Genomic DNA, 24,368 nt, shown 5'->3' with positions numbered 1-24,368 from the left:
TTATTTTTGGGGGAAAACACTCCTGTGGAAATGGCTTGGCATATTTATTAAAACACTTTGAAATGGTGTTATGGTGGTCAGTAAAAAGAATGATAATGGGGTGCCATGAGTTACATCTCTTTGCCCTTTGCGCTGTTTATTTATAATTAGTTATTATTTTCTAACTGCTTGCCACCCATTTACGCTAGCTTCACATCCGTGCGGGTGGTGCCAGCTGTGGATCCGCACAAAAATCCGTGCAGCCGCGTGACGGACGCGGGATCGCTGCCACCAATATACGACGATCCCACAGTCGCTGTCACCAATATGTGACGGACGCGACGTCAGACCCCTGACCTTCTCACCAAACTCGTGACCGAAGGACTGGCCGATCTGAAACCGCGATGTTCCCTGCAGTACACACCCCGCCCCCTAGTAAAACACTCCCCTCACACAGTTAACCCTTTCCCTGAATAATAAACTTAACCCCTTCCTCCCCAGTGCCATTAGTACAGTGTCAGTGTTTTTTTTTTTTTTTTGCACTGATCACTGTATTGGTGTCACTGGGGATGTCAGTGATCCCAAGTCAGTACCCCCCAATGTCAGAATGTCCGCCGCAGTCCCGCCATAAGTCCCTGATCGCCGCCATAAGTCGCTGATCGCCGCCATTATTAGTATAAAAAAACCTAAAAATCCCAGTATCTTTCCCGCCATTTGTAAACGCTATAACTTTCACGTAAACCAATTAATTTACACGTATTGGGTTTTTTTTTTTTAGCAAAGACATGTCGCAGAATGCATTTTGGCAGAAATTTATGACTAAATTTGATTTTTACATTTTTTTTACTGGACATGTTTTATAGCAAAAAGTCCAAAATATTGTTTTTTTTTCCTCAAAATTGTCAGCCTTTTTTTTTGCATAGTGCAAAAAATAAAAACCGCACAGGCGATCAAATACCACCGAAAGAAAGCTCAATTTGTGGGAAAAAAAGGATGTAAATTTCATTTATGTACCATATTGCATGACCGCGCAATTGTCCGTTAAACTAGCGCAGCGCTGTATAGCAAAAAAAAATGGCGTAAATTGCAGTATCTATACCATAGTTTGTAGACGCTATAACTTCCACACAAAGCAATCAATATACACTTATTGGGATTTTTTTTACCAAAAACATGGAGCAGAATACATTTTGGCCTAAATTTATAACCAACTTTGAGTTTACTATATATTTTTTATAGCTGAAAGTAAAAAATATTGTTTTTCTTCCAAATTTTTGGCCTTTTTTGTTTATAGCGTGAAAAATAAAAAGCGCACAGGTGATCAAATACCACCGAAAGAAAGCTCTATTTGTGTGAAAAAAAGGACGTAAATTTAGTTTGGGTGCAGCATTGCATGACCGCGCAATTATCAGTTGAATTAGTGCAGCGCCGAGTAGCAAAAAGAGGCGTGGTCATTAAGGTAAGTCCTCTGGAGGTCAAGTGGTTAATGAGCAACTGAAAAGGAACACTGTTCCCAATGACCATTTAAGGCAGTGGTTCTCAACCTTCCTAATGCCGCGACCCTTTAATACAGTTCCTCATGTTGTGGTGACCCCCAACCATAAAATTATTTACCCAGTAATTATAATTCATGAGTGTTGTTTTACCTCCAATACTGCTGCTTTCAACACAGTAGCTGCTTTCAACACAGCAGCTGCTTTTAACAGAGTAGCTGCTTTCAACACAGCAGCTGCTTTCAACACAGTAGCTGCTTTTAACACAGTAGCTGCTTTCAACACAGTAGCTGCTTTTAACAGAGTAGCTGCTTTCAACACAGCAGCTCCTTTCTACACAGTAGCTGCTCTTTACACATCGGAAATATGTGTTTTCTGATGGTCTTAGGGGACCCCTGGGAAAGGGTCGTTCAACCCCCAAAGGGGTTGCGACCCACAGGTTGAGAACCACTGGTTTAAGGGTTCCATATGAGGCATGAGGAGGGAGACAAAAGTGAGCAGAAAGAAGAAAAATAAAAAAGAGGGGGGGGAGGATTTGGAGAGACTGATGGTGAGAGAGGGAAAGGGCATGCGACTTCCAGAAGAGAATAGAAAATCTCGGGACCAGGACAATGCAACCCCCCAAAGGGGTTGCGACCCACAGGTTGAGAACCACTGGTTTAAGGGTTCCATATGAGGCATGAGGAGGGAGACAAAAGTGAGCAGAAAGAAGAAAAATAAAAAAGAGGGGGGGGGGAGGATTTGGAGAGACTGATGGAGAGAGAGGGAAAGGGCATGCGACTTCCAGAAGAGAATAGAAAATCTCGGGACCAGGACAATGCAAGACGTGGCTCTTAGGACTATCATGATGCAGGATTAGAGGACATCGCGGAAGGAGCAGCGAGTTTTGTGGGAGCGTGGCAGGAAGCGTTCCACCCAAGGGGTCCAGGTTGACAGAAACTTAGGGACCGAATCTAAAATGGTAGCCTCAATTTTGGCGTGGATCATTGCTTGTGTGACCTTGTTTCGAGCTGCTAATATACACAGAGATGGCGACTTCCACGATTTGACCATGATCTGTTTGTGATTTGTAGGAGAAGTTTAAATTGGGATTTGGAAATATTTAAAAGTGCCACAGTTGGGTCTGGAGGTAATGATTTTGTCCCAATCTTTCTCTTCACGGGTCCCCCCGCTGGTGCCCCTGGCTGCTCCCTATTTCTGAGTGCCCCCATAGCAAGCTGCTTGCTGTGGGGGCACTTGAGCGGGATGTTTCCCATGCCCTGCTCTGTGTGTTCATAAGACATACAGAGCGTAGTTTGGCCCAGCCCCCCCATTCACTCCTCACAGCCAATGGCTCCTGCTGTGTCTCAGCCATTGAGGAGGGAGAGACCCGGGTGCCGCTGCTACAGTGCATATCATTGCATCACAGTCAGGCTCGGGTGAGTATTAGGAGGGGCTGAGGGGGGAGCTGCACGCTGAAGGTTTCTTTCCGTCATGCATAGAATGCATGGAGGTAAAACACCTTTAGTCTTTACAATCACTTTAACTGATCAGTCATCTTAGCAGTGTACATTTTTCTGAGTTCCCCTTTAATATAATGTTGATCCTGCCATTAGATCTGTTGTTCTATGTGCTCATCATGTCTCTCTTCTTTTTTAGGTACCTTTATTTTCTGCAGATTAAACAGGACGTTCTCACTGGGAGGTAAGTCAAATTAAATATTTTATAAAATGTTGATGAATTAATTACTCCAGCCTTACCTTATGAGAACTAATTAAACCACCACACATTTATAATGGAAGAACTTTTATGTGGAAATCAAAATAATTTTATGTTCAAAGTCTAAAGTGGATGCATGTTGTAGGCAGGCTCTTGGGAGGAGGTATGCAAATATCGAAACGCTTGAAAGTGTTACTAAACCCGGGACCCTGCATTCAGTCTATCCGGTCTCCCCGGACCCCGTATTCACTATATCCGGTCTCCACGGACCCCGCATTCACTATATCCAGTCTCCCCGGATCCTGCATTCACTATATCCGGTCTCCCCGGATCCTGCATTCACTATATCCGGTCTCCCCGGACCCTGCATTCACTATATCCGGTCTCCCCGGACCCTGCATTCACTATATCCGGTCTCCCCGGACCCTGCATTCACTATATCCGCTCTCCCCGGACCCTGCATTCACTATATCCGCTCTCCCCGGATCCTGCATTCACTATATCCGCTCTCCCCGGACCCTGCATTCACTATATCCGCTCTCCCCGGACCCTGCATTCACTATATCCGCTCTCCCCAGACCCCGCATTCACTATATCCAGTCTCCCTGGACCCTGCATTCACTATATCCGCTCTCCCCAGACCCCGCATTCACTATATCCAGTCTCCCTGGACCCTGCATTCACTATATCCGCTCTCCCCAGACCCCGCATTCACTATATCCAGTCTCCCTGGACTCTGCATTCACTATATCCGCTCTCCCCGGACCCCGCATTCACTATATCCGCTCTCCCCAGACCCCGCATTCACTATATCCGCTCTCCCCAGACCCCGCATTCACTATATCCAGTCTCCCTGGACCCTGCATTCACTATATCCGCTCTCCCCGGACCCCGCATTCACTATATCCGCTCTCCCCAGACCCTGCATTCACTATATCCGCTCTCCCCGGACCCTGCATTCACTATATCCGCTCTCCCCGGACCCTGCATTCACTATATCCGCTCTCCCCGGACCCCGCATTCACTATATCCGCTTTCCCCGGACCCTGCATTCACTATATCCGTTCCCCCCCCCCCCCCCCCCGGACCATGCATTCACTATATCCGGTCTTCCCGGATCCTGCATTCACTATATCCGTTCCCCCCCCGACCCTGCATTCACTATATCCGGTCTCCCCGGACCCCGCATTCACTATATCCGCTCTCCCCGGACTCTGCATTCACTATATCCGCTCTCCCCGGACCCTGCATTCACTATATCCGGTCTCCCCGGACCCTGCATTCACTATATCCGGTCTCCCCGGACCCTGCATTCACTATATCCGGTCTCCCCGGACCCTGCATTCACTATATCCGCTCTCCCCGGACCCTGCATTCACTATATCCGCTCTCCCCGGACCCTGCATTCACTATATCCGCTCTCCCCAGACCCCGCATTCACTATATCCATTCTCCCCGGACCCTGCATTCACTATATCTGATCTCCCCGGACCCTGCATTCACTTTATCCGCTCTCCCTGGACCCTGCATTCACTATATCCGCTCTCCCCGGACCCCGCATTCACTATATCCGCTCTCCCCAGACCCTGCATTCACTATATCCAGTCTCCCCGGACCCCGCATTCACTATATCCGCTCTCCTCGGACCCCGCATTCACTATATCCGCTCTCCCCGGACCCCACATTCACTATATCCGCTTTCCCCGGACCCTGCATTCACTATATCCGTTCCCCCCCCCCCCGGACCATGCATTCACTATATCCAGTCTTCCCGGATCCTGCATTCACTATATCCGTTCCCCCCCCCCCCCCGACCCTGCATTCACTATATCCGGTCTTCCCTGGACCCTGCATTCACTATATCCGGTCTCCCCGGGCCTTGCATTCACTATATCCGCTCTCCCCGGACCCTGCATTCACTATATCCGCTCTCCCCGGACCCTGCATTCACTATATCTGGTCTCCCCGGGCCCTGCATTCACTATATCCGCTCTCCCCGGACCCTGCATTCACTATATCCGCTCTCCCCGGACCCTGCATTCACTATATCCGCTCTCCCCGGACCCTGCATTCACTATATCTGGTCTCCCCGGACCCTGCATTCACTATATCCGCTCTCCCCGGACCCTGCATTCACTATATCCGCTCTCCCCGAACCCTGCATTCACTATATCCGCTCTCCCCGGACCCTGCATTCACTATATTCGCTCTCCCCGGACCCTGCATTCACTATATCTGCTCTCCCCGTACCCCGCATTCACTATATCCGGTCTCCTCGGACCCTGCATTCACTATATCTGCTCTCCCCGTACCCCGCATTCACTGAATCCACTCTCCCCGGACCCTGCATTCACTATATCCTCTCTCCCCGGACTCTACATTCACTATATCCTCTCTCCCCGGACTCTAGATGCACTATATCCGGTCTCCCTGGACCTGCATTCACTATATCCGGTCTCCCTGGACCCTGCATTCACTATATCCGGTCTCCCTGGACCCTGCATTCATTATATCCGGTCTCCCCCGACCCTGCATTCACTATATCCGCTTTCCCCAGACCTGGCATTCACTATATCCGCTCTCCCCGGACCCTGCATTCACTATATCCGCTCTCCCCGGACCCTGCATTCATTATATCCGCTCTCCCCGGACCCTGCATTCACTATATCCGCTCTCCCCGGACCCTGCATTCACTATATCTGCTCTCCCAGGACCCCGCATTCACTATATCCGCTTTCCCCAGACCCTGCATTCACTATATCTGCTCTCCCCGGACCCTGCATTCACTATATCAGCTCTCCCCAGACCCTGCATTCACTATATCAGCTCTCCCCGGACCCTGCATTCAGACAGCAGAAGAAGGGGAGGATCAGACAAGGCAGGATCAAACAGACTTTTTACACAATGTGGAGGATGCTTTATGGCATATACAGACTGATTGTACTGTTGTGGGTTTAGTAACACTTTAAAGCTGAAGTCCAGCTTTATGATCACTTTAAATTGTTTGTTTTGGGTCAAGCTAACTGAATGTCAGTCTGGAGGGGTGGGATTTCCTAGGCAGCGTGTATTTGCTTGCAGACCACCGTAGGTAATGCCCACATATGATTCTGAGCCTCTACAATTGGAAGACCTGAAATCCAGAGATTGAAAGTGGCAGACCAGGACAGCCAGATGGGGAGGAAAACAGGCTCTGTCTGACTTGCTGCAGCTTCTAATTCACATTGTAAAAAGCTCACAGTGTGCAGTGAAATCAGAGCAAGCCATTGCAGTCCAGGAGAGGAGCCGGTACACCTGTGCAAGACTGAAGGGGAGGAGCCGGTACACCTGTGCAAGACTGAAGGGGAGGAGCCGGTACAACTTGCAAGACTGAAGGGGAGGAGCCGGTACAACTGTGCAAGACTGAAGGGGAGGAGCCGGTACAACTGTGCAAGACTGAAGGGGAGGAGCCGGTATACCTGCGCAAGACTGAAGGGGAGGAGCCGGTACACCTGCGCAAGACTGAAGGGGAGGAGCCGGTACACCTGTGCAAGACTGAAGGGGAGGAGCCGGTACACCTGTGCAAGACTGAAGGGGAGGAGCCGGTACACCTGTGCAAGACTGAAGGGGAGGAGCCGGTACACCTGTGCAAGACTGAAGGGGAGGAGGCGGTACACCTGTGCAAGACTGAAGGGGAGGAGCCGGTACACCTGTGCAAGGCTGAAGGGGAGGGGCCGGTACACCTGTGCAAGACTGAAGGAGAGGAGCCGGTACACCTGTGCAAGACTGAAGGAGAGGAGCCGGTACACCTGTGCAAGACTGAAGGGGAGGAGCCGGTACACCTGTGCAAGACTGAAGGGGAGGAGCCGGTACACCTGTGCAAGACTGAAGGGGAGGAGCCGGTACACCTGTGCAAGACTGAAGGGGAGGAGCCGGTACACCTGTGCAAGGCTGAAGGGGAGGGGCCGGTACACCTGTGCAAGACTGAAGGAGAGGAGCCGGTACACCTGTGCAAGACTGAAGGGGAGGAGCCGGTACACCTGTGCAAGACTGAAGGGGAGGAGCCGGTACACCTGTGCAAGACTGAAGGGGAGGAACCGGTACACCTGTGCAAGACTGAAGGGGAGGAGCCGGTACACCTGTGCAAGACTGAAGGGGAGGAGCCGGTACAACTGTGCAAGACTGAAGGGGAGGAGCCGGTACACCTGTGCAAGACTGAAGGGGAGGAGCCGGTACACCTGTGCAAGACTGAAGGGGAGGAGCCGGTACACATGTGCAAGACTGAAGGGGAGGAGCCGGTACAACTGTGCAAGACTGAAGGAGAGGAGCCGGTACAACTGTGCTAGACTGAAGGGGAGGAGCCGGTACACCTGTGCAAGACTGAAGGGGAGGAGCCGGTACACCTGTGCAAGACTGAAGGGGAGGAGCCGGTACACCTGTGCAAGACTGAAGAGAAGGCCGAAATTAAAGTTTATGTACCTTTTTTTTACATTTATTATTCTTTGTTGAGTGAATCCTTTTACACAGAACATTTGTTCTTGCAGACAGCCAATCAGTTCCATGCAGATAGCCCCATACTATTTGGCAGCTGCAAAGGATCCCATGGAAAGTGACAGCGATTGCTTTCAGCTTCCCCCACTTTGTGAAATGAGGTTCTGCACAAATGTTCCCCTTCTTTCCATCCAGCAGGTTATGGGGGTGTCTTCGGCTTTTCTCTCACTGTCTCCTTTTTTTTTTATCTTTCAGGTTGCCCTGCCCTTACAGTACTGCCGCCCTGCTGGCTTCATACGCAGTTCAATGTAAGCTTCAATACCAGATGATGTAATGTGATTTCACACATGTGCAAAGAGCCATGATTTTCCTTGAAACCCAAATGGGCATTCATTATAAGGGCTAGTGCAGGGGTGGGCAACTGTGGCCCTCCAGCTGTTGTAGAACTACAAGTCCCATGAGGCATTGCAAAACAGACAGTTACAAGCATGACTCCCAAAGGCAGAGGCATGATGAGACTTGTAGTTCACCAACAGCTGGAGGGAAACAGTTACCCACCCCTGGGCTAGTGCACACTAGAATGTGGTTTCCCGCACCACATTCACTGCCCTTGCGATCTGCAGTGGGTGTCAGTGCAATGTTACATACATAGTTAGTCTGGCTGAAAAAAGACAAAAGTCCATCCAGTTCAACCATAGAAAAAAAAAAAGTTATAATCCTACACCCCCAGTTGATCCAGAGGAAGGCAAAAAAAAACCCAGCAAAGCACGATCTAACTTGCTGCTGCTGGGAAAAAAATTCCTTCCTGATCCCCCGAGAGGCAATTGGATATTCCCTGGATCAACTTTCCCTATAAATGTTATATCCAGTTATATTCTGTGTATCCAAGAAAGAATCCAGGACTTTCCTACAGCAATCCACTGAGCTGGCCACAACCAACTCTTGAGGGAGTCTATTCCACATTCTCACAGCTCTTACTGTGAAGAAACCTTTCTGTGTTTGGAAATTAAATTTCTTTTCCTCCAGATGTAAAGAGTGCCCTCTTGTCCTCTGATGACCTCAGGGTGATGACACCCCAAGCGCGGGCTGCAAATGCAGTGCATTTGCCCACACCAGATCACATGGCACAAAAGTACCATACAATCTTACCCCGTGCTACCCCCAAAAATTACTCCGAACACAAATCCCCTCCTCCCTTCATTTCCTCGTGGTGCACCTCCCCCCCACCTCACATGATACCACAGAGCCCAGATCAGCCACCCCTTGTTCCAGCCCTGCACCGAAGTCTGTACCTCCACACAGAACTGGGGCTTGGGATGAATAATGCAGGATCCAGTACATTACACCCACAAAGCATTGATTGCAGTTGCAATTCTCTGCAGGCCCAGTGGAAACAAAAATATAAAAGCACATTATTAACCACTTCCAGACCGGACACTTCCCCCCCTTCCAGTCCAGACACTTTCCCCCCTTCCAGTCCAGACACTTTCCCCCCCTTCCAGTCCGGACACTTTCCCCCCCTTCCAGTCCGGACACTTTTACCCCCTTCCTGACCAGGGCAATTTTCAGCTTTCAGCGCTATCACACTTTGAATGACAATTGTGCAATTTATGAGACAGATAAAGACAAATGACAATTTATTGAGACAGATAAAGCTTTATTTTGGTGGTATTTATTCACCGCTGGGATTTTTATTTTTTTTGCTATGTAAATGAAAAAGTCCAATAATTTTGAAAAAAAGGTTTTTTTTTATAAAATTTAGCAAATAAATAATATTTCATCATAAATCTTGGCCAAAATTTATTCCGTTATCTTTTTAGTAAAAAAAAAAAAAAATCCAAGTTAGTTTATAACCAAAAATTATAATTTTCAAACATTTTTTTTTACATTTTTATTTTATTTTTTTATATTTTTTATTTTTTATTTTTTTTTTTTTTACATACGGTCACCCTAGCAGTACAGTGTAACCATGGTGACACTGTACTACTTGTGGGGGGTGATGAAGATTTTTTTTTTTTTTTTTTTTACACTAATTGCTTTTACACCCATAAAGGATGTAAAATCAATCATTTCTCTTTCTCTCTGTCTGCATTCTTGCACTCATTGAGAAGTACTGAGTGAGCTGTGATTGGTCACAGCTTGTCACAAGGTACAAGGCTGTTGTGAATAGCCCTGTACCATGTGACCTCTGTGATCATTCACAGATTTCACACGTAGTAAGCAATGATGTCAGAAGTGACACCTCGCTTACTACTTTGCATGTGATCACTGATTGGCCAATCAGTGATCACATGAGCGGGACCTCGTACAGAGGTCCCGTCCGACGATCGGTGTTTCATTGTGTCCGGAGGACACAGCAGGCACTGGATCGCGGTGCAGTGCGCTCCCAGGGAGCGCGCACAAGCAGGGTGCGGGGAGGCCATTCATAAACGGCCACCCGACCCTGCAGTACCACCGTCCGGCCGTTTATATGCAACGGCCGGTCGGGAAGTGGTTAATTCATCGTGGGTGCATTTATTTATGTTTTTTAAAGAAGCACTGTGCCTTTTAATGAATAACTATTAAATTGTTCTAGATGAAATAATTTGCGAAATATTAATCTGTAGTTTGCTAAAAATTTACTTTTTTTCGGTCTTTAAGCTGAGCTGGGAGATTACCTGCATTCGGAGCACCTCCCTGGGTACCTTGCCGATTTCTCTTTTATCCCTAACCAACCTCTGGACTTTGAGAAGGAGATCGCTAAACTGCATCAGCAACACAGGTAGGCTGACTGATGTTATAGAAGAGAGAAAATAAAGTGTTCATTGCTTTGTTACGTGTTAAAGGATGGGCATGGTGTTAAGGGGAAACCATATTTGCTCATTACATAAACATTCTCCTGCGTCCTACTTTGTAGTGCTGCTCAGTGGTTGTACTTTAAAGATAGTCCGCTATCAGCTGACGAAGCAGAGTTGCTCCAGGCTCGAGAAGTATCCAGACAATATTGTCGGGATCCACCCCATTGCCTGATTGACAGCTGGCTCCTCCTCATAGCACACAGCTGAGAGCTGTAGCCAGCCACTCCTGCCTAGCTCTCAAACGAGTACTGGAGGAGCAGAGCGTGAGTGCTGACTGACTGTCACTGATCTCCGCTCATAGCAAACCCAGCGATCAGTGGTCATGTGATCAATCGCATAGATGCTGCATTATGTAGGTGAGTATGGATTTTTTTTTTTTTTAATCCCATACTTCTGCTTTAAAGTATAAGGAAATCTCCAAAGAGGAGGAAAAAGAGGGACAGACTGTAGTGGGCAGACCAGGGGCATAATCATAGAGGTCACAGTTGTGACCTGGGGTGGTGGGGGCGGCATAAAGAGGAATCGTTCCCCTCCATTTCCCTCCTGCAGCTGCTGAAAGCCCACTTCTTGTCTTCTCCCTCCTGGAGATATTCAGCAACTGCAGGAGGAAAATGGAGGGGATCATTTTCTATATACCGCTCCCACCACCCTCCTGTCCAGGTCCTGCTGCCCCTCGGCCCCTGTGTGTTTAACTGCCCCCCCCCCCCCCAGTCTCCTGCAGCTCTGCCAGCTTCCCTTTTTTCCTCTCCTGTTGGTTTTTGTGGGGGACTCGTCACGATGGAGAGCAGGAAAGGGACGGTGAATACGTCATGTTTACTATGCTTCAGTTTATGAATGAAGGGGAAGCTCTGTACAGATCTATTACTATCCATTCATTTAGTGCAGCTGAGGCTGCAGAGATGGAAATTGTGGGCTTTGTCTCAAAGGTGAAACACCAGAGGTCTGTTTAGACCAGCGTTTCTCAACCTTTTTTCCATCAAGGCACTCTTAAAAATGATGGACAATCCCGAGGCACCCTTTAAAATTATGGACAGTCTTGAGGCACCCTATTCTAAAATAGGGTGCCTCTAGGGCAGGCTTGAAATTTCCACTCGCCTGCTCGCCAATGGCGAGTGGAAATTATGGTGGGGACGAGTGTGTCCCCCAGGGCCGTCTTGCTGAGCAGGCTCGGAGCTCAGGCCGGATCTGTCATTGGCACTGGAAGCCGCCAGACTGCTCAATAGCTGAGCGCAGTGACAGCAAAGCAAGGAGTGTGTGCTGTGCTCTCTGCCTCCCCCTAGAGTGCAGTACCCGGCTCTGTGAGTGAACAACGTAGTACTGCAACTTTTTATGTGTGTGTGTGTGTGTACGTGTACATGTGTGTGTCTGTGTATGCATGTAAAATGTGTCTGTGTGTGTGTGCATGTGTCTGTGTGCATGTACATGTGTGTGTCTGTGTATGTATGTACATGTGTCTGTGTGTGTATATTTCTGTGTATGTACACGTACTGTATCTGTGTGTATGCGTGTCTGTACGTGCCTGTGTGTGCATACATGTGTCTCTGTGCGTGTGTGTATGTACATGTTTGTGTGTGTGTGTACAGGTGTCTCTGTGTGTGTGTACATGTTTCTGTGTGCGTGTGTGTTTGTTGGTGGCGAGTAACTCTTAAGGCCTGGCTAGTAGCTCAGGACTTTAAATTTTAAGCCCTGCTCTAGACTGTCCATTTTAAAAGAGCACTCCATTCTAAATGTGAAAAGTTTTATATAACGCAGCAACATCCACACATGTAGGACACCCAACATTAGAGGTGATTTATCCTTCCAAAGCAAATACACTTTTGCATGCCGGTACTGACTAGCATTCCAATGTTTCTCCTCTCCCTCAGTTTTTCTCCATCACTGAGCTGATGTGACCCCAGCACTGATAGAGAGGGGCAGGGGAGGGTCAAACTAGGATGCTGTGCAGGCAGCTGACATCCTCCTTATCAACTGATGATGTCATTGGTTGTCAGGAAGCCGCCAGCTAGAAGGTTGTTATGGTGCATAATGAAAACCTGTGGCTTGTTCCACCCGCTGGCTTGTATACAGGTTTTGGGCAATCTTTAGACACTTTGCCAAGGCACCCCTGAAGAAACCTCAAGGCACCCCAGGGTGCCTGGGCATTCTGGTTGAGAAAGGCTGGTTTAGACCCCTGGAATCTCACCAAAGCCCCCAACGAGGCTCCTAAAAAGAAATGGTAAAAAAAAGTTAAAAAATAAATAAAATGGTGAAAAAAATTGCTGACACCAGTGGTGGAACTACCAGGGTCAAAAAGGTTGCACTTTTGATCGGGCCCTGGTGTTCCAGCACTCTGGGGGGCCAAAGGATGGCAGGAAGGGGACCAGCTGCACAACATTTATTTATTTCAGGTACTTATATAGCGCCATCAATGTACGCAGCGCTTTACATATATATTGTACATTATTATTATTATACAGTATTTATAAAGCGCCAATAGTTCGCTCAGCGCTGTACATTACAAAGGGGGACAGAACATGTGACAGAACAATACCAATACAATGCAAAACATGAGGGGATCGAGGGCCCTGCTCTTTCGAGCTTACAATCTAGGATTCACATCAGTCCCTAACCCTCAAGGGGTGTACAATCTAAGGTCCCTAACCCTCAAGGGGTGTACAATCTAAGATCCCTAACCCTCAAGGGGTGTACAATCTAAGGTCCCTAACCCTCAAGGGGCGTACAATCTAAGGTCCCTAACCCTCAAGGGGTGTACAATCTAAGGTCCCTAACCCTCAAGGGGTGTACAATCTAAGGTCCCTAACCCTCAAGGGGTGTACAATCTAAGGTCCCTAACCCTCAAGGGGTGTACAATCTAAGATCCCTAACCCTCAAGGGGCGTACAATCTAAGGTCCCTAACCCTCAAGGGGCGTACAATCTAAGGTCCCTAACCCTCAAGGGGCGTACAATCTAAGGTCCCTAACCCTCAAGGGGTGTACAATCTAAGGTCCCTAACCCTCAAGGGGCGTACAATCTAAGGTCCCTAACCCTCAAGGGGTGTACAATCTAAGGTCCCTAACCCTCAAGGGGCGTACAATCTAAGGTCCCTAACCCTCAAGGGGCGTACAATCTAAGGTCCCTAACTCACATTCATACATACACATACTAGGGACAATTTAGACAGGAGCCAATTCACCTACCAGCATGTCTTTGGAGTGTGGGAGGAAACTGGAGTACCCGAAGGAAACCCACGCAGTCAGAGGGAGAACATGCAAACTCCAGGCAGGTGGTACCGTGGTTGGGATTTGAACCAACAACCCGAGTATTGCCAGGCGGAAGTGCTAACCATTTAGCCACTGTGCTGTCCAACATGTAAAAGCGTCCTGCTGCAGGACTGTAATAAAGTGCCCCCCCCCCTTCCCGGATCCAGTGGGAAGGGCCATGGGCCAGAGCCATGGTTTCTTTCACTGGGGCACTGAAGGTTCTAATTACGCCTCTGGGGCAGCCAGCCAGCAGTTCTACTGTTCCTGTGTATGGAAGAATGAATCCTCGGCGTTGAACCTGCTGCTTGTCCTGGATTGCCGGCCAATAGATCAGAGCTGCTATTCCTGCCTGACTTCACCCACATCAGATAAACCTTCCTATCCAACAATTCCCGCTATCAGTCTATAAAATCCAACGTTTGAATGCAGAGACGATATCTTCGTGTGACAGGGAAACGTTGCCATTTGTTTTTCATAAGACAGATAGGTGAGGTCAGAGCATGCAATGTATAAAGAGATGTCTGGGTTTTATCTTTCATATTTCTCCATATGCAGAGCCCTGATTCAGGGGAAGGTCTTATCATTCATCAGACAGACATTCAACTAGTGAACCTGACAAGGACATCTGTAGCTCTCTGGGGGGGGGGGGGGACCAGGGAAAAAGGTGAAAGGTCTCATTTAGAAACTTGCTTGATCAGTGTACTTTTTTTAAATTTTATTTTATAGAACTAACATGCTTTTAGGGCAAATATCCCTTATGGCTGATCTGCATATGTAGGGAGAAGTCTTTTGTGCGGGTTAAGTTGGTGTTAGTTTATCACACTTTGCTGGTCATTAAATTGGTTTTAAAGTCATTAAAGTGGTTCAAAACGGATCTTCGCCCTGCAAGACATCATCCCTCTGCTCCACCCCTCCTTCAGTCCTCAACATGGATTGGAAGGTTTTTTTTTTAATTTAAGTTCATTTTTATTTATTTATGTTTTATTTTAGTGAAATGGTTTATGTCAGAGCTATAATAAAAGGAATAGGAAAATTGTTTGTTTGGGGGGGGGGGCATTAGAGTGTCAGCTCCTCTGGTACAGAGACTGATGTGACTGAGGGGGATATTAGAGTGTAAGCTCCTCTGGTACAGAGACTGATGGGACTGGCTCAGTGTTCTCTCTACAGCACTGCGGTATATGTCAGAGCTATATAAATGTATAATAATAGTGTGTGACTGTGGGGGAGGGGTCAGAGTGTAAGCTCCTCTGATGCAGACTGATGTGACTGTGGGGGAGGGGTCAGAGTGTAAGCTCCTCTGGTGCAGAGACTGATGCGACTGGGGGAGGGGACATTAGAGTGTCAGCTCCTCTGGTGCAGAGACTGATGCGACTGGGGGAGGGGACATTAGAGTGTAAGCTCCTCTGGTACAGAGACTGATGGGACTGGGGGAGGGGACATTAGAGTGTAAGCTCCTCTGGTACAGAGACTGATGGGACTGGCTCAGTGTTCTCTGTACAGCGCTGCGGTATATGTCAGAGCTATATAAATGTATAATAATAGTGTGTGACTGTGGGGGAGGGTTCAGAGTGTAAGCTCCTCTGGTGCAGAGACTGATGCGACTGGGGGAGGGGACATTAGAGTGTAAGCTCCTCTGGTGCAGAGACTGATGTGACTGGCTCAGTGTTCTCTGTACAGCACTGCGGTATATGTCAGAGTTATATAAATGTATAATAATAGTGTGTGACTGTGGGGGACATTAGAGTGTAAGCTCCTCTGGTGCAGAGACTGATGTGACTGGCTCAGTGATCTCTGTACAGCACTGCAGTATATGTCAGAGCTATATGAATGTATAATAATAATAGTGTGTGAATAGCGAGGGGACATTAGAGTGTAAGCTCCTCTGGTACAGAGACTGATGTGACTGTGGGGGACATTAGAGTGTAAGCTCCTCTGGTACAGAGACTGATGTGACTGTGGGGGACATTAGAGTGTCAGCTCCTCTGGTGCAGAGACTGATGGGACTGGCTCAGTGATCTCTGTACAGCACTGCAGTATATGTCAGAGCTATAGAAATGTATATTAATAATAAAGTGTGTGACTGTGGGGGAGGGGACATTAGAGTGTAGGCTCTCCTGGTGCAGATGCTGATGCAGCTGGATCCATGTTCTCTGTACAGCACTGCGGAATATGTCAGAGCTATAGAAATGTATAATAATAATAGTGTGTGACTGTGGGGGACATTAGAGTGTCAGCTCTTCTGGTACAGAGACTGAAGTGACTGGCTCAGTGTTCTTTGGTATATGTCAGAGCTATAGAAATGTATAATAATAGTATGTGACTATAGAAGGATTTTAGAGTGTCAGCTCTTCTGGTGCAGAGACTGATGTGAATGGCTGAGTGTTCTCTGTACAGCACTGTGGTATATGTCAGAGCTATATAAATGTATAATAGTAGTGTGTGACATTAATGGAGGGGACATTAGAGTGTAAGCTCCTCTGGTGCAGAGACTGATGTGATTGGCTCAGTGTTCTCTGTACATCACTGCGGTATATGTCAGAGCTATAGAAATGTATAATATTAATAGTGTGTGACTGGGGGGGAGGGGACATTAGAGTGTAAGCTCTTCTGGTGCAGAGACTGATGTGACTGGCTCGGTGTTCTCTGTACAGCGCTGTGGTATATGTCAGAGCTATATAAATGTATAATAATAGTGTGTGACTGTGCCAGGTTATTAGAGTGTAAGCTCTTCTGATACAGAGACTGATGTTACAGGTTCAATGTTGTCTGTACAGCACTGCGGTATATGTCAGAGCTATATAATGGTATAAAGTGAATAGTGGCAGCTGTATTGGTGGTCATCAATGATATCTTTGTGTTTTCCAGGGGCCTGACTCCGGCAGACGCTGAATTCAGTTATCTGAACACTGCTCGCACTTTAGAGCTGTACGGCGTGGAGCTGCACTACGCTCGGGTCAGTGTCTTTTCCCTCCAGGCAGACATTCCCATCTTTTTTGATGTTACCCTTTGCTTAAAAAAAAACCCATATAGACATGATGGATCACCACACACAGATTAATGTCATTGTACAATTAATTAGCGATGTCAGTGAGTTATGACACATCTGCAGTCCTTCGTTCAGGCCCATTAAGGGGCCCATCCGCTCTGCACTGATATTCCGCACTCATTGTCATGCTAGTCTCCCATTTCAAAGGCTAACCTTTCAGTCGAATGTTTCCCGTCATTAGAAGTGCTTCCTTCCTGCAGCATGCTTGTATCCGTCATTATCAGCCCGCCTGTCCACCACCAATGTAAACAGCTGCGCAGAGAGAGGTGCGCGGCTCGAGGCTTCGACCTGTCTCTTCATGATCCGTCTGTCAGTTCACGTATGAGGAAGGATCTCCAGGCCCTTGTATGAAAATCAGCTGCAGAATTGCTTTTCGGTTTTCTGCTCTTTACCAGATATTTACTGAACCTATATTGGCTTACCTCCAGTTTATAAAACTTTCAAAGTAGAATTCTGGGATTTACCTGAAGATCGGCCTATTCTGACACTTTATGATTACAGGTAAAAAAAAATACTTAGAATCCCCAAACATTTTATATATATATATATATATATATATTTATTTCAGGTACTTATATAGCGCCGCCAATTCTCACAGCGCTTTACATATATATTGTACATTCACATCAGTCCCTAACCCTCAAGATTTACAATGAAATATTATTTATTTGCAAAATTTTATGAGAAAAACACTTTTTTTCAAAATTTTTGGACTTTTTCATTTACATAGCATAAAAAAATAAAAATCCCAGTGGTGAATAAATACCACCAAAATACAACTTTATCTGTCTAAAAAAATGCAAAAAAATTCATATGGGTACAGTGTTGCATGACCGCGCAATTGTCATTCAAAGTGTGATAGCGCTGAAAATTGGCCTGGGCAGGAAAAGTGTCCGGACTGGAAGTTGGTGAAAGTGTCCGGACTGGAAGGTGGTGAAAGTGTCCGGACTGGAAGGGGGGAAAGTGTCCGGACTGGAAGGGGGGAAAGTGTCCGGACTGGAAGGGGGTGAAAGTGTCCGGACTGGAAGGGGGGGAAAGTGTCCAGACTGGAAGGAGGGGGAAAGTGTCCGGACTGGAAAGGGGGTGAAAGTGTCCAGACTGGAAGGGGGTGAAAGTGTCCGGACTGGAAGGGGGTGAAAGTGTCCGGACTGGAAAGGGGGGGAAAGTGTCCGGACTGGAAAGGGGGGGAAAGTGTCCGGACTGGAAAGGGGGGGAAAGTGTCCGGACTGGAAGGGGGGGAAAGTGTCCGGACTGGAAGGGGGTGAAAGCGTGCGGACTGGAAGGGGGGGAAAGTGTCCGGACTGGAAGGGGGGAAAGTGTCCGGACTGGAAAGGGGGGGAAAGTGTCCGGACTGGAAAGGGGGGGAAAGTGTCCGGACTGGAAGGGGGGGAAAGTGTCCGGACAGGAAGGGGGTGAAAGTGTCCGGACAGGAAGGGGGGGAAAGCGTCCGGACAGGAAGGGGGGGAAAGCGTCCGGACAGGAAGGGGGGGAAAGTGTCCGGACTGGAAGGGGGGGAAAGTGTCCAGACTGGAAAGGGGGGGAAAGTGTCCGGACTGGAAGGGGGGGAAAGTGTCCGGACAGGAAGGGGGTGAAAGTGTCCGGACAGGAAGGGGGGGAAAGCGTCCGGACAGGAAGGGGGGGAAAGCGTCCGGACAGGAAGGGGGGGAAAGCGTCAGGACTGGAAGGGGGAGAAAGTGTCCGGACTGGAAGTGGTTAAAGGAAAAAAAAGAAAGTTACTTAAAAAATATTTTCTTTGCGATTGTGTTATAGGGAAGGGATGGAGGTAGGGGAGGGCAACACTAAAAATGGGTCAAGCCAGGGGAGGACTGACCATGTGGAAACTCGGGCACTGCCCGAGGGCCCGGGGTCAGTAGGGGGCCCCATGAGATGCCCCTGGTACTTTTTTCATTAGCTTTTTTAGTTTGGGCAAGGACACAGGGGCCCCATGATCCCCTATTGCCCGGGGGCCCCATGAGTTGTCAGTCCGCCCCTGGGTGAAGGTCCGCCTTAAGCCTTCATCTCTCTCACCTGTACACCCTCTATGGACCAGAGCAATGTTTATATTACCGCTCTGCGCCTGTTTATTCGGTGATAACTTTGTTTTCTTTGATTACTTAAGGCTGGTTCACACCAGTTGCAGTTCTGTGCAATAGGCATCAAAAATGCATGCACAGTGTTTTCCATATATTCCAATGGCTCTTGTTCACACCAGTGCACTGCGTTCCAATGCAGCCAATAAAAGCAGAACATGCTGCATTTTTTTCTGTAATGCATCTGGAACACAGCAAAAAGCATGGGAAATATTCCAGTACGTACAAGTCCTGAATTGAGCTGAAGATAAAAAAAAGCGGGGAAAACTTAAATGCATCAAAAATCCATGTAAACGCACATGCAGATATGTATCCAGAATGCAGAAATTGTGGCGTGAACCATCCCTCAAAGAGGAACTTCATCCACATTGAAACGTAGCAGCTACAAATACTGAAATGGAATCGGATACTTACCAGTCCCTGGCGGCCAGCGCTGTCCTCCCACCGCGGGTCCCTGGCGCATCCATCTTGGATTTGGGAGTTGGTTGCGGTTTTACAGGAAGTGAGAAATTGTGCGACACATTGAGACCTGCAGCCTCCTGGGAGTTGTGACGTGTCCCAGGAGGCTGTTGTTGGGGGAGGGGAAGTCACAGTAACACAGAACAAACAAGACTTTCTTTAGGTGATATTTTTTGCAATTATGATTTTATTTCTGTAATTCAAATGCAGCAAAACTAAAAAATAATTTTTTTTTTTACTTTGATCAGCATTAGTTTAACCCCTCGCCTACAGGGCACTTCTACCCCTTTCCTGTCCAGGCCAATTTTCAGCTTTCAGCACTGTCACACTTTGAATGAATTGCGCGGTCATGCAACACTGTACCCATATGAAATTTTTATAATTTTTTTGTGACAGATAGAGCTTTTTTGTGGTGGTATTTAATCACCTCCTGGGTTTTTTATTTTTTGCTAAACAAACCAAAAACAACTGAAAATTTTGAAAAAAAAAGTTTTTCTCTTAGTTTTTGTTTTAAAATTTTGTAAATAAGTGATTTTTCTCCTTCACTGATGTGCGCTGAGGCTGCAGTGATGGGCACTGATGAGGAGGCACTGGTAGGTGGCACTGATGGGCATTGACAGGCCTCACTGATGGGCACTGAAAGGCAGCACTCATACATGGCACTGATAGGCGGCACTGATGAGGAGGCACTAGTAGGTGTCACTGATGGGCACTGAAAGGCAGCACTAATATTTGGCACTGATAGGCGGCACTGATGGGCACTGACAGGCCTGGGCAGGAAGGTGTAAAATTGCACAGTATTGAAATGGTTAAATATCAATGGTTAGAAAAGCGGTAATAAAAAAAAAATCGGGAGAATAAATATTTAAGAGGAGAAGGAGAAGAAGGAGTTCATTTGGGCTGACTGAGATGAACTAAAAGTTGTACAGGGATTAAATCGGAACAAAGTTTCTTTAAATTGCAGTCATTACTTTTTTTTCAGTGCACACCGGCGCCACTCACAGGTGTAAACATCAAAGAATACATCTTGTCTTTGCACCAGGCAAAGCTGCCCAGTGAATATAGCATGAGCGGGTCCTAAATAGGACGATAGAGCCGTATAACATTTAGTGACTGGGGGGGGAGGGGTGGTGAGGTTATTACCCGATATGGGCAGTTCCTGTTGATGTGCGGATCTGCCCTGTGTGAGCGGCGTTTGTAACGTCTGAGTTTTTCCATCTTCCCTGCAATTACACTGGAGGAAGACCGCAATTACACTGGCGAACCCTCCCAGCTGGAGCTGTAATTTATGTGGATTGCCTCATCTGGCTGCTCACAAGTGCCAGAGCACGTCGTCTATTTTTAACGCCCGTCGCGCTAATCTGTCCAGCGAAATCTTCCACTCACAATATTTTGATGTTGTGGATACTTGTGTGTGTAAGAGCGACATCTCTCCAGGACCCGTATCCTCCCTCGGTAAACACCAAACGGACAGGCGCCCAATGCCACATGTGAGATAGACCTGAACCCAGTCTATGGTGGCCAAGCTTAAGGTCCAACTCCGACCTTCCCTTCAGTCTTGCACAGGTGTACCGGCTCCACTCCCAGACTGAAATGGCTTCCTCTGATTTCATTGCACACTGTGAGCTTCTCCGTCATGCAGGGTGAAACTCGAAAAATCAGAATATTGTGCAAAAGTTCATTTATTTCAGTGCAGCAACTTAAAAAGGTGAAACTAATATATGAGATAGACTCATTACATGCAAAGCAAGATAGTTCAAGCCGTGATTTGTCATCATTGTGATGATTATGGCTTACAGCTCATGAAAACCCCAAATCCACAATCTCAGAAAATGAGAATATTGTGAAAAGGTGGAATATTCTCGGCTCAAAGTGTCCCACTCTAATCAGCTAATTAAGCCATAACACCTGCAAAGGGTTCCTGAGCCTTTAAATGGTCTCTCAGTCTGGTTCAGTAGGAATCACAATCATGCGAAAGACTGCTGACCTGACACCATCACTGACACCCTCCATAAGGAGGGAAAGGCTCAAAAGGTCATTGCAAAAGAAGTTGGATGTTCCCAAAGTGCTGTATCAAAGCACATTAATAGAAAGTTATGTGGAAGGGAAAAGTGTGGAAGAAAAAGGTGCACAAGCAGCAGGGATGACCGCAGCCTGGAGAGGATTGTCAGGAAAAGGCCATTCAAAAGTGTTGGGGACTTTCACAAGGAGTGGACTGAGGCTGGAGTCAGTGCATCAAGAGCCACCACACACAGACGGATCCTGGACATGGGCTTCAAATGTCGTATTCCTCTTGTCAAGCCGCTCCTGAACAACAAACAACGTCAGAAGCGTCTTACCTGGGCTAAAGAAAAACAGACCTGGTCTGTTGCTCAGTGGTCCAAAGTCCTCTTTTCTGATGAGAGCAACTTTTGCATCTCATTTGGAAACCAAGGACCCCGAGTATGGAGGAAGAATGGAGAGGCCCAAGGCCCCCGAGTATGGAGGAAGAATGGAGAGGCCCAAGGCCCCCGAGTATGGAGGAAGAATGGAGAGGCCCAAGGACCCCGAGTATGGAGGAAGAATGGAGAGGCCCAAGGACCCCGAGTATGGAGGAAGAATGGAGAGGCCCAAGGACCCCGAGTATGGAGGAAGAATGGAGAGGCACAAGGACCCCGAGTATGGAGGAAGAATGGAGCGGCACAAGGACCCCGAGTATGGAGGAAGAATGGAGAGGCTCACGCTGCTAGATGCTTGAAGTCCAGTGTAAAGTTTCCACAGTCTGTGTTGATTTGGGGAGCCATGTCATCTGCTGGTGTTGGTCCACTGTGCTTCATTAAGTCCAGGGACAACGCAGCCGTCTACCAGGAGATTTTGGAGCACTTCATGCTTCCTTCCGCAGACGAGCTTTATGGGGATGCTGACTTCATTTTCCAGCAGGACTTGCCACCTGCCGACACTGCCAAAAGCACCAAAACCTGGTTCAATGACCGTGGGATTACTGTGCTTGATTGGCCAGCAAACTCGCCTGACCTGAACCCCATAGACAATCTATGGGGCATTGCCAAGAGAAAGATGGGAGACATGAGACCGAACAATGCAGAAGAGCTGAAGGCCGCTATTGAAGCATCCTGGTCTTCCATAACACCTCAGCAGTGCCACAGGCTGATAGCTTCCATGCCACGCCGCATTGAGGCAGTAATTGCTGCAAAAGGGGTCCAAACTAAGTACTGAGTACATATGCATGCTTCTACTTTTCAGAGGTCCGATATTGTTCTATGTACAATCCGTGTTTTATTGATTGCATGGAATATTCTCATTTTCTGAGATTGTGGATTTGGGGTTTTCATGAGCTGTAAGCCATAATCATCACAATGATGACAAATCGCGGCTTGAACTATCTTGCTTTGCATGTAATGAGTCTCATATATTAGTTTCACCTTTTAAGTTGCATTACTGAAATAAATGAACTTTTGCACCATATTCTAATTTTTCGAGTTTCACCTGTATACATTCAAGTAGAACTAAAGGCAAAAGTAGTTTTTTTTAGCTTTGGAAAGAGTGGGGAGGGATTAGAACCCCTGTCGGGTTTTATTACTGTCTGTGCCATCATTAACCCCCTGGCGGTATTCCCGAGTGTAGCTCGGGGTAAACTTTCAGCACCACAAGCGGTAACCCCGAGCTACACTCGGGAATAGACTGCAGCGCTGCTCCAGGATCCCTTCTGCACTTACCTTGTCCTGCAAAAAAATGTGCATTTTAAATTTTTGGGCAAAAGGTGAACTTATCCTTTAACATAGTTACATAGTTTGGCTTAAAAACGACAAAAGTCCATCCAGTTCAACCATAGAAAAAAAAAGTTATAATCCTTCACCCACAGATCCAGAGAAAGGCCAAAAAAAACCCCAGCAAAGCATGATCCAATTTGCTCCTGCTGGGAAAAAAATTCCTTCCTGATCCCCCCAAAGGCAATCGGATCTTCCCTGGATCAACTTTCCCTATAAATGTTATATCCAGTTATATTCTGTGTATCCAAGAAAGAATCCAGGACTTTCCTACAGCAATCCACTGAGCTGGCCAGAAGCCATTCTTGAGGGAGTCTATTCCACATTTTCACAGCTCTCACTGTGAAGAAACCTTTCCGTGTTTGGAGATTAAATGTATTTTCCTCCAGACGTAAAGAGCGCCCACTTGTCCTCTGTGATGACCTCAGGGGGAATAACTACACCAAGTTCACTATATGAACCACTGATGTATTTATACATGGAGATCATATCCCCCCCCTTATGTATTATACATGGAGATCATATCTCCCCTTATGTATTATACATGGAGATCATATCCCCCCTTATGTATTATACATGGAGATCATATCCCCCCTTATGTATTATACATGGAGATCATATCTCCCCCTTATGTATTATACATGGAGATCATATCCCCCCCTTATGTATTATACATAGAGATCATATCCCCCCCTTATGTATTATACATGGAGATCATATCCCCCCTTATGTATTATACATGGAGATCATATCCCCCCTTATGTATTATACATGGAGATCATATCCCCCTTATGTATTATACATGATGATCATATCCCCCCCTTATGTATTATACATGGAGATCATACCCCCCCTAATGTATTATACATGGAGATCATATCCCCCCTAATGTATTATACATGGAGATCATATCCCCCCTAATGTATTATACATGGAGATCATATCCCCCCTCATGTATTATACATGGAGATCATATTCCCCCTTATATATTATACATGGAGCTCATATCCCCCCTTATGTATTATACATTGATATCATATCCCCCCTTATGTATTATACATGGAGATCATATCCCCCCTTATGTATTATACATGGAGATCATATCCCCCCTTATGTAATATACATGGTGATCATATCCCCCCTTATGTATTATACATTGATATCATATCCCCCCTTATGTATTATACATGGAGATCATATCCCCCCTTATGTATTATACATGGAGATCATATCCCCCCTTATGTAATATACATGGTGATCATATCCCCCCTTATGTATTATACATGGAGATCATA

At 47.0% G+C, this 24,368-nt stretch overlaps 1 protein-coding gene across 1 annotated transcript in view; it reads left to right on the top strand.

The window, feature by feature from the left end:
* Positions 1 to 24,368, top strand: part of PTPN4 (protein tyrosine phosphatase non-receptor type 4) — a 209,816-nt gene that overhangs the window by 64,816 nt on the left and 120,632 nt on the right. Inside the window, exons 6-9 of the mRNA XM_089662397.1 lie at positions 3,111 to 3,155; positions 7,893 to 7,945; positions 10,278 to 10,398; positions 16,580 to 16,667. Coding sequence (XP_089518523.1) covers positions 3,111 to 3,155; positions 7,893 to 7,945; positions 10,278 to 10,398; positions 16,580 to 16,667 — 307 coding nt within the window. The remainder of the gene's footprint in view (positions 1 to 3,110; positions 3,156 to 7,892; positions 7,946 to 10,277; positions 10,399 to 16,579; positions 16,668 to 24,368) is intronic.

The sequence above is a fragment of the Staurois parvus genome, unplaced genomic scaffold (assembly GCF_062004578.1).
Source record: "Staurois parvus isolate SC_StPar_1 unplaced genomic scaffold, SC_StPar_1.0 ptg001466l, whole genome shotgun sequence".
NCBI classification, from domain to species: domain Eukaryota; kingdom Metazoa; phylum Chordata; class Amphibia; order Anura; family Ranidae; genus Staurois; species Staurois parvus.
This window is presented reverse-complemented; position numbering and strand designations above follow the sequence as displayed.